The sequence below is a fragment of the Silene latifolia genome, unplaced genomic scaffold (genome assembly GCF_048544455.1).
Source record: "Silene latifolia isolate original U9 population unplaced genomic scaffold, ASM4854445v1 scaffold_348, whole genome shotgun sequence".
NCBI lineage: Eukaryota > Viridiplantae > Streptophyta > Magnoliopsida > Caryophyllales > Caryophyllaceae > Silene > Silene latifolia.
The window spans coordinates 1-12394 of record NW_027413278.1 but is presented as its reverse complement, the minus strand read 5'-3'; the positions used below and the strand labels follow the sequence as shown (position 1 = coordinate 12394).

Below are 12394 nucleotides of genomic sequence, written 5' to 3'. Positions count from 1 at the left end.
GTTTAAGAACGATATTTAATTTAAGAATTCATACTGCGGGAGTCTCACATGGGATTGGTAGGCCCACTTTTGACTTGTTTTTCTTTACGGTGTGAATGAAAATGTCTATTTCATCTTCCTCTTTCTTCTTTGGTTGTTCTGCCACACTTATTTGTCTTTCACAATTTTAAAACATTCTTATACCAACAAAAAATGATGATTTTTTTTTCAGTTAAATCGTGTAATTGCTATAAAAAAAATTGGATAAATGAATAACACTAGACACTCTCTTTTATATGAAAATGGATCCTCTTTATTTCTTTCTCTATTTTCCTTTCCATTTCTTCTCTTAAACTCATTTAATAATATTTTTCCCACCAAACCTCATTATCCCTTTATTTATACCCATAAATTTTGAGCATGATGCTAGAATACGATCTGGACCAACGAAAGGAAATGACCTCTCCATTTCTTTTTAGGAAATGGAGAGAAACTCTCCTCCTTTTATATGCACCACCACCTGTCGAATTACTATAGACTTAAAACCGTTTTAAGTAAGACCTATCAAATTATTATAGATTTTATGTAATGTATATGGCAACACAAAATCTCATTGAAGACGGCGATATCCATCACAAGCTTGTGACTGATACCGTTTCCTTTCACAAAATACCCATGAGAGGTGAGTGGAGGAGCACATAGGGGGTGTCCCACCTTGTTCCCTCTCCCTTTTTGTTTCAGCTTGTAACGGAATTAGTCCGTCACAAGCAAGACGCTTTGTATGGGCAAATGTGATGTAGTAATGTGAGAGTAATGATTCACAATGGACTAAAGCTTGAGTAATTGCTTATTGAACATTCTCAAGGGTGCATGGCACCTTATGACATTGAGTTAGTCTCCTCCACCAATCACCATTATATGAGTAATTATGTCAACTTTGTGTGTTTTATCATGCCTAAAAAAAAAAATAATTCGTACTCATTTGGAGGCACAAAGACGAACAACCAGAATTTATCTTCTTTTTTTTTTTTAATAAAGAATAATTCATTAATAAAACGTCATACGACACTTTCAAAGGATAGGTGTACTCGAAAACCAATTTAATGGAAACCAAAGAAAAATAATTTTCTTTGTAAACTAAACACATGATCTGACAATTCGGCTCGTCCTATCATCGCTAATTTTATGTAGCTTTTAAGGATCCTTCGTTATTATGAAATAAAATTTAACTTTGACTGATTCCAAAAATCGTTGACAAATTAATTGTACCATTTAAAAAAATTTACTTTTGGCTCTATACTTTATACCAACTTCATTGTCTCATTACACCAAATTGATTCATTTTGACTAATTAAACATTTTTATAGAAGTTACGGTGGAGTAGATCAATAAATAAAATAGTTCAAATATAGAAATACTTGGAAGTTGGAAGTTCAATCCAACTAAACTCATTAAATGGACATTCTAATAAATTCGCTTATAAACTGAAAAATGATACTGTATGAGTTAATATCATAAAAATTTGGAAGAAATAATTTCTCACTAAGTTATAAAGAGTAAATTTTTTCATACACCTTTATATGTTGTTTGTGCCATTTTTATCATTGACTAGTCTTAAACCCGTGCAAATTGCACGGGTTTGTTATTTAGAATGTTGTAGTAAGATGGGTTGGTTAATAATGGTTGATCTTTAACTGAACTGGTATTTCATATTCTCACTGCGTATCGTAATTTAAAATATGACAATAATACTTAAGATAAAGTATTCTATTAATTAAAAAAGAAAATATAAATGTTGTTTTTACTCTGTTTAATTATAACAAAAAAACAATATTTTAAGATAATTTTTATGCTAATTAGTCATCTTTTTTTTAAAAGTTAATTATCTTTAGAAATAAAGTTTAATATAAAGTAATAAAATTTCTCTACTTTTTGTTGAAAAGATTTCAAATTATAAATTGAATTATAAAGTCATATTTAAGGTTTAGATTTGATTTTAAATTTCATTTACATTAGTGTAAATGATTCTTTAAGATCAATTGGGCGAGTAATTGCCGTACAACATGTCGTCTTGTTAGCTAAATTTGATTTTCTACTTTGTCTTGTTACTTGAGTGACTTCATACAAACCGCAATGATATATGAACCAGAATTTTTCGAATGAAAAATAAAAAAAATTAGTAAAATTGTACGGGTCTGAAGACTCGTGCACATTGTTAAACCTATTTTTCATTTAGTTAAAAGCGGCAAATTAAAAACTTTGACTCGTATATGTTTAAAATGGAAATTTTGATCGTTTTTTCATTTAGTGTAGACTATTAATCACTGAAACAAACAAAATGAAAATTGTATCTCGTGTTCGTTTAAAATTATTTAGTTGAATTGTATATTAAGACCCATGATATTATCATGTCAATATACCAATAATTTAAAAGGGAACTATAATGTTATATACTTCAAATTTTATTATCAAAATATAAGACGCACTATCAATAAGGTTATGTAAAAAAATTGTACACATAAAATTATTCCATATTAACCGTATCTAAACAAACAATAAGAAATCGCAAATTCTTATTTTAGGCGGGGTATTTTCCGTCTGAAATAAGACGCACCAAATATAGCTATTTCACGATAAAATGTTACTATGTCTGGCCATCATTTTCAGTAGTAAAAAGTGACAACTTTAGTTATAAAATTATGTCATTAATAAATGGTTACATTCTATTAAAAAAAATGGTGACATTTAGCCCGTCTTATTTCAGACCATCTAAGCAAAATTTATTGAAAAAAAATTACTATTACTCAACCCAAAATTCACTCCACCATTCTACCAATAACCAATATCACTCATTCACATTTCACTCAACACAAATATGCAACAAACAATCTCGCTAAAAACTAAAAACAATAAAACTATTCATATGAAGTCAGAAACCCTCTTCTTATTTCTTACTTCCTCCATTCAACTCCACTCTACCTATTTCACTTTTGTACACTATTCACAATTGTGTATTCAATTTCGATTTTCTCTCGATACGTAATTGGAAATATATTCATGTGGGATCTTGTTTGATTCGTCTTTACGAGTACATTAAAAATATCTAACTTTTATAATTTTTGCAAATACGTAGCTAACGATATTTAGCGCGTAAAACATGCGTTGGCAAACGTGAAAAAAGAAAGTGGTAGAGTGGAGTTGAATGGAGGAAGTACTTTTTACTGCCGCCAACAACCTCGATCTCCTTCGTTTTCCATCGCCTTCTTTTCTTCCTATCTGCTTTACTGCATCTCCATTAGACCATTCTTCTTACTTTATTCCAAAATCTTATAATTATTCCAATTAAATTATCTACTACCAAATAACCCTCCATTGACCAATATACATATTTATGGAGATTAATATTTATTAAGGTGATAAGTAATTCCTTTCTTCTTTCTTGTTTTTAAAAATATCAATTGATTAAGTTGATAGTGAAGATAGTCCAAAATATATTTATTGAAACATTTTTTTCATTTATTTTTACATTTTTTTATGTTTCTCTTTCATTTATTTCTGGATTTTCTGTCACTTAATATGAATATTTCTTTATTTATTTAAAAATTTCACTCGAATTTATATATTTACTATCCACCATTTCTTAGTCCATTACTTTCATTTTTTGTGTATTTTTTTTTGATAATTATAAATTTGGTAGTAGATCTGTAATTTCTAGTGTGATGTTATTTTTTTTTTTTTGCTTTAATACATTAACAAAAACAGTGATTTTTCGTGTATTTGGAGGATTTTTTTAATTTAGTTTTGCATTTTTATCTTCCTTTTTGATTAATTTCTACTATCATTTAATATGAAGATTTTTTTTATTCATTTAAAAACTTTACTCGAATTTTCTAATTATAATTACTGTAATTAAAATCATGCCTTAAAATTATTGTGATTATGACGGTGATTATTCCTGATGTTATTTTCTAAATGAACAATAGAAGTTCAGAGTGTGCAATCACTAAGTTTAATTAAATCATTACTTGGAACGTGGGTCCTGATATTTAGGAAAAACAAAAGCATATTTGAATTGTTGACTTTCAACCACAGGCTGACAACTCAGCACTGTGGTTGTTTGTTTAATAAAGAGGATTGATACCAATGGTAACAACCCGAATTTTTCATACAATAAAATATAAGACAAGACAAGTGAAATTCATTAATACAAATGCCCTGGGTGGTGAAATCATCGAGATAATTCGAATTATTACTAAACTTTACAATTTAAAAGACTCAAATTAATTACAAGATAATAAAGCAGCTTGATACCCTTTTATATGTTTTCATATACCTATTTTCATAATAAACGTATTTTTTTTATTATTAATCATGATTCATATATGTTTTTATTAGATGTGAAGTCATTTTTACTTAAAAATTTAAATTATGTGATGGTTTTATAATAATAAACTTATGTTAGAATGGTCACTCAATACCCTTACTCAATGAATATAGGGTCACAACTTACGTGAAATGTCAGAACTTTTCTTGAATGCATCATCCATTATTTCAAGCTAAACAAACCAGATAATAATGAAACTAACACGGCTAATAATTATTGTGATTAGTATGGGAGTGTTAGTCAAGATATTAAAGAAGAGCAAGAATATAGTGCGATAATGGTCGGGCCTTTTTGGGAAAATTATAGATCTAAAAATCATTTGGAAAACAAAAGAATTGAGAGCACTTTGCCTTTGTTGGCAAAGGAAACTTTGCTTGTGGTTTTGCAATTAGTGGTAGAAGCAACAAAGCTTTAATTTGAATTGGGAGAATAATTATAATTATGGAGAATATGCTTTGTTAGCTTTTTTGACCCAACGGACTAATCCATAACTAGAAGTCTAGAACAATTAATATAATATCTATAATCATCAACCATGCCAAAGCTCAATGAATCTGACCCATCCATCACGCAAAACAAGTACGACGGTACAAACAGTACATTTTCCTTTTAAAAATTTACAAATATCTAACTCGCTGACCGGTCTCAAACCCGCTAGCTCACTTGGTCCATGGGCTACAAAACCCCGAATCTGCTCATAATCTTTATTAGGTAAGACCTTTTGGCATCAAAGTATAATTATTTGAATGAAAATCCCTTTTCCGTTCTCTATCAATACAGAAAAATGATGATCCAAAATGTGATCTTTTGAATTCTTTGTTATTCTTTTGTATGGAAGTTTCAAGCATACAACTCATCAACATTACACTCTCCCAGGAAAACCTTGATGCTCCTAGGTGAACCGCAGTCCCCCTCCGCTAATACCGCTCTGTCATTGGCTGCCATGTGCGCAACTATCTTGTATATCATTTCAATCTACATATAAAAATCAGGATTAAACCAGATGAATGGATGTTCGTCCTCAAAAAGAGCAAATATTATACTAATAATCTTCAAAATTAGGAGAAGAGATTAGAAAGGAGTACATCTTCAGGGCAATGGCAACGTTCCGCCACTTCGTCGACTGTCAACGGTTCGGCAGGATCTTTGCAACTGAAAATTCATTTCAAGTTAAGCACCTTCTTAATGAGTAGCATTAGATGAGTAATACAATACCAATTAGTTTCATGGCAGACAATAAATAAAATAAATTTAAGAAATACGTGTCAGTTACAGGGGTTAGTCATGATCAGAAGACTCGCCCGTTACAATAACGGCTCAGGGAATGAAGGGAAATATTTGAGTAAGAAAAATAAGCAACATTGTATATCACACACCTGGCCTCATTGAGAACAGCCAAAACCCGTTTCTGAAGAGCCAACACTTCAGCGGCAGCCTTTTTCCCCGCTTCCACACCTTTACACCAGCACAAATGGTGGATTCATAAAACATGTGAATAAGAATAAAGTGGGAAATAGTTTCAGGTAATTAAGAACACCCTTTTTTTCGCAAATATTGATTTCTTGAAGAATCACACAATACTCGTGAAGCAAATGACAACCCATAGGGTGCTCATGAGTCATGAGGTCCATACCTGGTTGGTGATAAGCGTTTATGTTAACCAGTGAGGCGTATAATCCAACAGCTCGTTCATATAGTGCTACCATTGCGCCAACAGATTTAGGTGTCACTTCTTGCACAGTGACCGTGATAGATTCACGGTCATTTGCATATAGAGCTGACCTTGTCCCCTGCAGATCACCAAATATATAGATGTTAAAAAAACACCCCAATTCAATGAAGCAGTAAAACTGTAAAAGTCCCTAATGGAGTAATGGACAATTAACTCTCCAAGATTGTCTTCCATTCCACCTAAAGTCAAAAACATATGCAGCGGACAAGTAAAGCTCAAAAATTTTTGCCACCCTTCCTCCGACAACATCAAAGCTTTGTATAGCATTATTACACACATGCTTCAAAAGCTCCTATCTGTGTTGGGGTAAGGAGGTCTGAATGTCACATGTATGCGACCTGAGGTTGACGCACAAAGAAAATTACGTCAACCGCACTATACTTAAAAACATAAGAGCCTTGTGGAGTTTAGTAGCCATGTTGATTTATACCATTATTACTTCGAACGCCAAGAAAATATAGAATCTTTGGCTCCATAAATGAAAATTTTATTCCGTACTCCTACCATAAATTGCGTCAGCTGATAGCCTGATATGAATCAATTTACTGCTTGCTATAACAAAAATACATTTACAAAACTCATGATACAGTTTTTACCAAATATGGAGATGAAGCTGGATAACTCAGCTTCGACATCTAACCTGCAACATTCCAAAGAGATAGTCTCCGCAAGTGACACCTGGTTCAAGCTCCCAATCATGACCAGGTGGTCGGTCACGTAGTACTTCGATAAATGTTGCAAAAAAGTTGTGTACCCCATCTCTTAGTTGTTGAATGTAACTGCAAAAAATAAACCAAACAGGTGTCATATTTCAGAAGGTGATATATCTGCATGTAATAATGATCTGGCAAAGTCACTGCTGCAAGAGATGGCTGATAAACTTACGCATGCTGATCTGTGCTTCCTTTATTTCCATATACAGTTAACCCCTGATTCACCTGTTGTAATAGAGATGGTTAAGAGTCCAACTCAACACAGAATTTACCTCCATATATGAGCAATCTCCTCAACACAAAGTAATGATGCCATGGGGAAAAGAAAATTTTGTTGTGATGGTTGTCACTCCTTTCTCTAAACTTAAATCATCGATTTATATATACTACTACTAATAAACACAGTATACCAAAACAGTGCATCTAATCATCCCCTTGCTTTCTTCATATGTGCACGCAATGGCTCGACGAAAAAGGTCTATGGCCATCCTAACAATGTGTCGAATTTAATTGTCTTCTTGCTATGTATAAGCACACATAGTAGTAAGAGCTTCATTATCTCCATGAAATTTTGTACACTAATGTTATATCTATTTTGAAGTACTAACATTGGCACCTACATGGTGAAAGCTTGCAATTAGTATCATTTGATTACAAGAACCTGTCACAGAGGTTTTCCAGTGTAAAGGCGGAGAGAATCAGATTGTGTGTATGACTTACACGGACTTAATAGCTAACTAGCTATAAAGTTATATAACTGAAATTTCTTTTCTAGTTTAAAGGGCATGAAACAAAAGATGTACACTATTCAGATCACAAATAAGTACCTTGTTACCATCAAGGTCAAACTCTTTCCCAAGCGATTCCATAACCAGCTGTTGTAGATACCTACTAAAGAGTAATAAGCTGTCCTTGTAAGGAAGGACGACCATATCCTGTAAGATGGAAAATAAGATAGATGACACATATCATCAGTTTGTCCCCTTGTATAGCAAGAAAAAAAACTACATGGAAAAAAACAAAAAATTAAACCATGATAGCATTATACCTTGGAACCTACACCATCTGAAGCCCAATACCAACACATTGCCAGCAATGATGCAGGATTACTCCTCAGCTGTAGTGAAGACCATGCAATAAGAAAAGGCGGTCATACGAAATGGAGATAAAAAAAAATAATCAAGGAAACCAAACGAAAATTACAACACTACCCCTCTTAATTTTCTTCGGCAATATAACCAAATGAAAATTATTTATTCTTCTCTCCTTTATTACACTTTTTTACCAACCACTTTCTTATAGATTTTACCTGGTCCATTCCGGATCCTTAATTCTATTTCGGTTTTTAACAATCGTTTTAATCTTTGCTCTCGATTTAAATTTTAAGTTTTTATAAAAAAAAGCCGGAATTCGATTTTAAAACCCCTAAGTTTACCTTGACTTTCCATTACATTTTCGTTCTTCCTTTTTGTTTTTCATCTTCCTTTTTTTATTCGCATTTTGAGGCGTGCGTTCACCCATGGACGGTTCGAAAGAATGATTCATGTCAGCCGACCCCAAATCATTTTGGGATTAAGGCTCTGATGTTGTTGTTGTTGTTGTAATATAAGCAAAAGAAAAATAGATGAATTACTCTAGCTGCATTCCCTTATTAATGGTGTAAAAAGAAAACCATAAGACTAGCATAGGAAAACTTACATTGGGGACCCTAGTAGCCTCATCCATCAAAGCTGCACCAGCTAGCATTTCTCTTATGTCAATTCCCTGAAAACAAATGTTTCACAAATATGTAAGTTCTGTAAAACATGAATGTTTAACTCCCATTGCGGAGGTAACTGACCTGAAGTGCAGCAGGAAGTAGACCTACTGCAGACATTTCAGAAGTCCTACCCCCTACCCAATCAAACATAGGAAACCTGGCTAACCATTTTTCAATTTTTGCCGTCTTGTCCAACAGTGAGTTTTCTTGTGTAATAGCAACTCCCTGTCCAGTTCAATTACATTAGCAAGTTTTAAGAGGAAATTACGGATCCATATCTTATCAAACATATTTCAGCTAAAATGGCAAGTCAACAAAAGTTGGTCACAGATACCTTTTAGGGAATTGGTACGAAACTAGAACACTGTTATACTAATGAAGCAGATTGTGTTAATTGAATGGTAAGACTAATTTTCCAATAACTTGTGAAAGTAACTCAGGACTCCTAGGCAAGTGTATGTAAAGAGAAGGAAAGTAACATTCTCTCTACAAAATTCAAATAAACAACTTAACATCAAATTCGCAAGGTATATGACCAAAACTGAATTTTTAGTCAATCTGTGTTTACCGCACATTATTTAAGGTAAAAGTGGGTTTGTCATATGCTCACATCTACACCAAGAAGTAATAAACAAGAACCTGAGATCACAACCTGTTTTGGAAAGTCCAAACCCGCTTCACGAAAAGCCTTCTGGACCTCCAGTAAACCATTTCTTGTTTCTGGTGTGCCACCACTCTAAGAACCAAAAAGGAGATCATGTAAGAAAGTTAGCAGCCATAACTCCCATAAGTGACACTAAATTACACTTTATCAGCATACTACAGAAGGGGTAAAAACTGCCGCAGACCTTTGAAATAACAATGACAAGTGTAGAAGACAGTTCAGGGCCAAGCTGAGCAATTTGATGATCAATGCCAGCTGGATCTGTGTTGTCGATAAATCTTATCTGCACGAAGTAAAAAAAAAAAAAAAAAAACAATAATAATCATGATTCCTGATCAAGAGAACTCTGTGAATTTGGCAAAAAAATAAAGTCGACTATTGAAACGAGGTGCATTACAAAAAAAAGTAGAATATGACTACACTAAAGACCAATGCAGCTGCAGTTACGACTTGTGAAAGGAAAGAAGTTGTACCTTGAGTGGTGGATTGTCAGGAGCCAGTGCCTCAGCGACAAACTGTGGCCCAAGTGCTGAACCACCGATCCCAACAGAAAGAATCTGGGTAAATCGACCCCCTGAAGGTGTTTTGATCTGCAACAAAACAGCAAAAGTTGTTCTACCTCCACATCCCCGATGTATTGCCCCCATTTGACTTTGGTGGTTAACCAAAGTCCAATATTGACAATAAGTTTCTCCATATCTATGTATTTATACGTCGTAAAGTCTCCACCTTTGATTTATCAAAACTACGATTTTCATATTATCAATTACAAAAGTTTTTTTTGTATATTATCAGCAAATAACGGGCAACGTTTGACCGTCAAAGTCAAAGTCAAATGGGATGAAGAAAGTAGTATGCATTTGTTAGATCAAAATTACAAAAGCAATCATTTATACACATGGCCCCATACTGCAGCTATTTTCCCAGAAAAAAACACAATAGTTAGCTTTCATATACCAACTTCTTCCCCCATTTACTGTCTTACTCACGATCATTTCAGTCGCCATTAAGCAAATAAGCAATCACTTCTTTTCCTTTTTTATTTCCCACCAAAGTGATTCCACCATTATTTCATCAACTTCACCACAATCCGGAACAGAAATCCCCTCGAAACACCTTAATATAAGAATGGTTGATCACTGAATTCTAGCAAATCTAAACACTCGCTCTGTTGACAAATCCTCCTTTAAACTCGGAAATTAACATACACTATCAAACAAATACAAATTTCCTCACCTTAGTAGCTCCTAGATAAACAAACCATACTTGTACCGCACTACTACATTCCCTCTATTAACCGGAAACAATGCATATCACCTTTCACTTCACTCCACTACCTCAAAAACGCCCAAACAACATAAAACTATCTCCTGCGACCAGGCAGAACAAGATGGCTAGCAATGGTTGTCACCACCCTCAGCATTGAAAATTTCAACTTTTTCATAAAATTTTCGGGTTTTTTCCTAAGTTACTTTGCTGCATTACTATCTCATTCCTTTAATTTTCGATTCTATATTTTAACCCCCTTAACTTCATATCATGGTTTCGCCAAAAGTCAACTACATTTGTGATCTCACATATTTGCATCACTTCATACCATCACAAATAATTAAACTAAAGCATCACACTACTCAATTAACATCGAAAAATCGACAAACAACAAATTAAATCAACCAAAACCATAAACCCGCAGCTCAATTCAGTTTAGTTCAGTTCAATTTAATTTAATTACCTTGCCGGAAACAACATCATTAGCAAAATCAGAAACACGATCAAGAGTAATATCAATCTGACTCCTCAAAAACGACGTCGGAGCAAGTTTGGAATCCCTCAACCAATAATGACCAACCATACGACCTTCATCAGGGTTAGCAATAGCACCCTTCTCAATCCCCTTCATATCCTCAAACGCCTTGGCAAACTTCGGCTCCATTTCGGATACGAACTCATCCGAGAACCCGACCCGACTGACGTCCAAGTAGAGGCCGAGCTCCTTGTGCTGGTACAGCCAGTCAACGTAGCGGGCCCACAGAGTGCGTGGATCTTTAACCAGAGGGGTAGATGCGTCATTTTGCTGCTGCTTCTTTTTAAGGAGGGAAGGGAGGTTGTTGTTGGTGGTGGAGATGTCACGTGCGACGGCGGTGACGCGGCGGAAGGAGAGTGAGTTGGAGGGTGACGTGGAGGAGAGAGGAAGAGGGTGTTTGGAGTAAGAGAGTTTGGGCTTGAATGATGGGGTTGTTGAGAGTGAAGACGCCATTTTTGTGTCTGTGTGTGTCTCTCCGTTTGACGGAGAGTGAAGTAAACGAGGAGATACAGCCTACAGGGAGGGGGTAGTTGATTGTTGTTGTTGGCCGTATTATGGGATTAAGAGACATTTCGTGTTTTCCACTTTTTTTTTTTGACTTAATTTTGAGTTTTGACGTCAATTAAAAAAATGACACCGTGAGTGGTTTATAAAATGACAACTCAATTAAAAAAATTTCATTACTAATGTAAATTACAACCTAGTCTTGTTATAGACGGATCTATAAATATAGGCGGTCAAATAAACAATTGAAAGTAGTGGCATTTTTTACCCACCATCCACGATTCTTGTCATTCTATTAAGAATGTGGTATTGTATTTGGCCCGTCTTTAGTTATAGACGGATATCTGCCGTCTATAATGAGATTTTGTGTGTAAATTATTAGGTTACCGTGGTCCCGACTATTTGTTTACTATTGATTTTGGTACAAAGACCAATGATAGGGTAGGGAACCATTTGTGGGTGTTGTTATTGAGTAATACTAACAAGTAGACAATATATTATGTGGATGATCAAATTACTCTTTAAAATTATTTCAAATTAGAATGAAAAACAGATGAATGAGACATTTATAAGCAAAATAGGTAAATAAATAATCGGGAATTCGGGTATGCGGTGAGGGGTAACTGGTAAGCGGGTAGCCATTGGTCAATGAGTGGTTTTAGACGAGCGCTTGTGATTATTGTGAATCTGGGTGTGTGATTGCTAAAAGTTTGGCATTGTTTATGTTTATGGTGTTTTATTGTGAGATGCTGACTTTGATTCCTTTATGCCCATCTCTAGATTTTCGCTTCATTTTGTACTTCTATATTCATTTTGGTGACTATATTTGATACTAGTGAAAAGGACTTTTGACAT

The 12394-nt window shown here is 34.1% G+C and overlaps 1 protein-coding gene across 1 annotated transcript; it reads right to left on the bottom strand.

The window, feature by feature from the left end:
* Positions 1–4908: 4908 nt before the first annotated feature.
* Positions 4909–11621, bottom strand: LOC141639344 (glucose-6-phosphate isomerase 1, chloroplastic). Its single transcript, XM_074448495.1, has 14 exons — positions 10964–11621; positions 9705–9821; positions 9416–9514; positions 9220–9303; positions 8649–8792; positions 8507–8572; positions 7857–7925; positions 7636–7743; positions 6981–7033; positions 6736–6874; positions 5997–6153; positions 5740–5818; positions 5449–5515; positions 4909–5338 (listed from the first exon to the last, which is right to left on the bottom strand). Exons 1-14 carry the CDS (start codon positions 11486–11488, stop codon positions 5204–5206), a joined length of 1842 nt encoding a protein of 613 aa, XP_074304596.1. The 5' UTR covers positions 11489–11621; the 3' UTR covers positions 4909–5203.
* Positions 11622–12394: the final 773 nt, after the last annotated feature.

Bases quoted from the DNA above. Each gene is read 5' to 3' on its own strand.
- LOC141639344 (XM_074448495.1), bottom strand. From the start codon at position 11,488: ATGGCGTCTTCACTCTCAACAACCCCATCATTCAAGCCCAAACTCTCT. The intron at 8,573-8,648 runs GTCAGTTACCTC...ATTTGTTTTCAG, and splicing joins TACTTCCTGCTGCACTTCAG to GGAATTGACATAAGAGAAAT. The intron at 7,744-7,856 runs GTATAATGCTAT...TCCATCTTACAG, and splicing joins CAGATGGTGTAGGTTCCAAG to GATATGGTCGTCCTTCCTTA.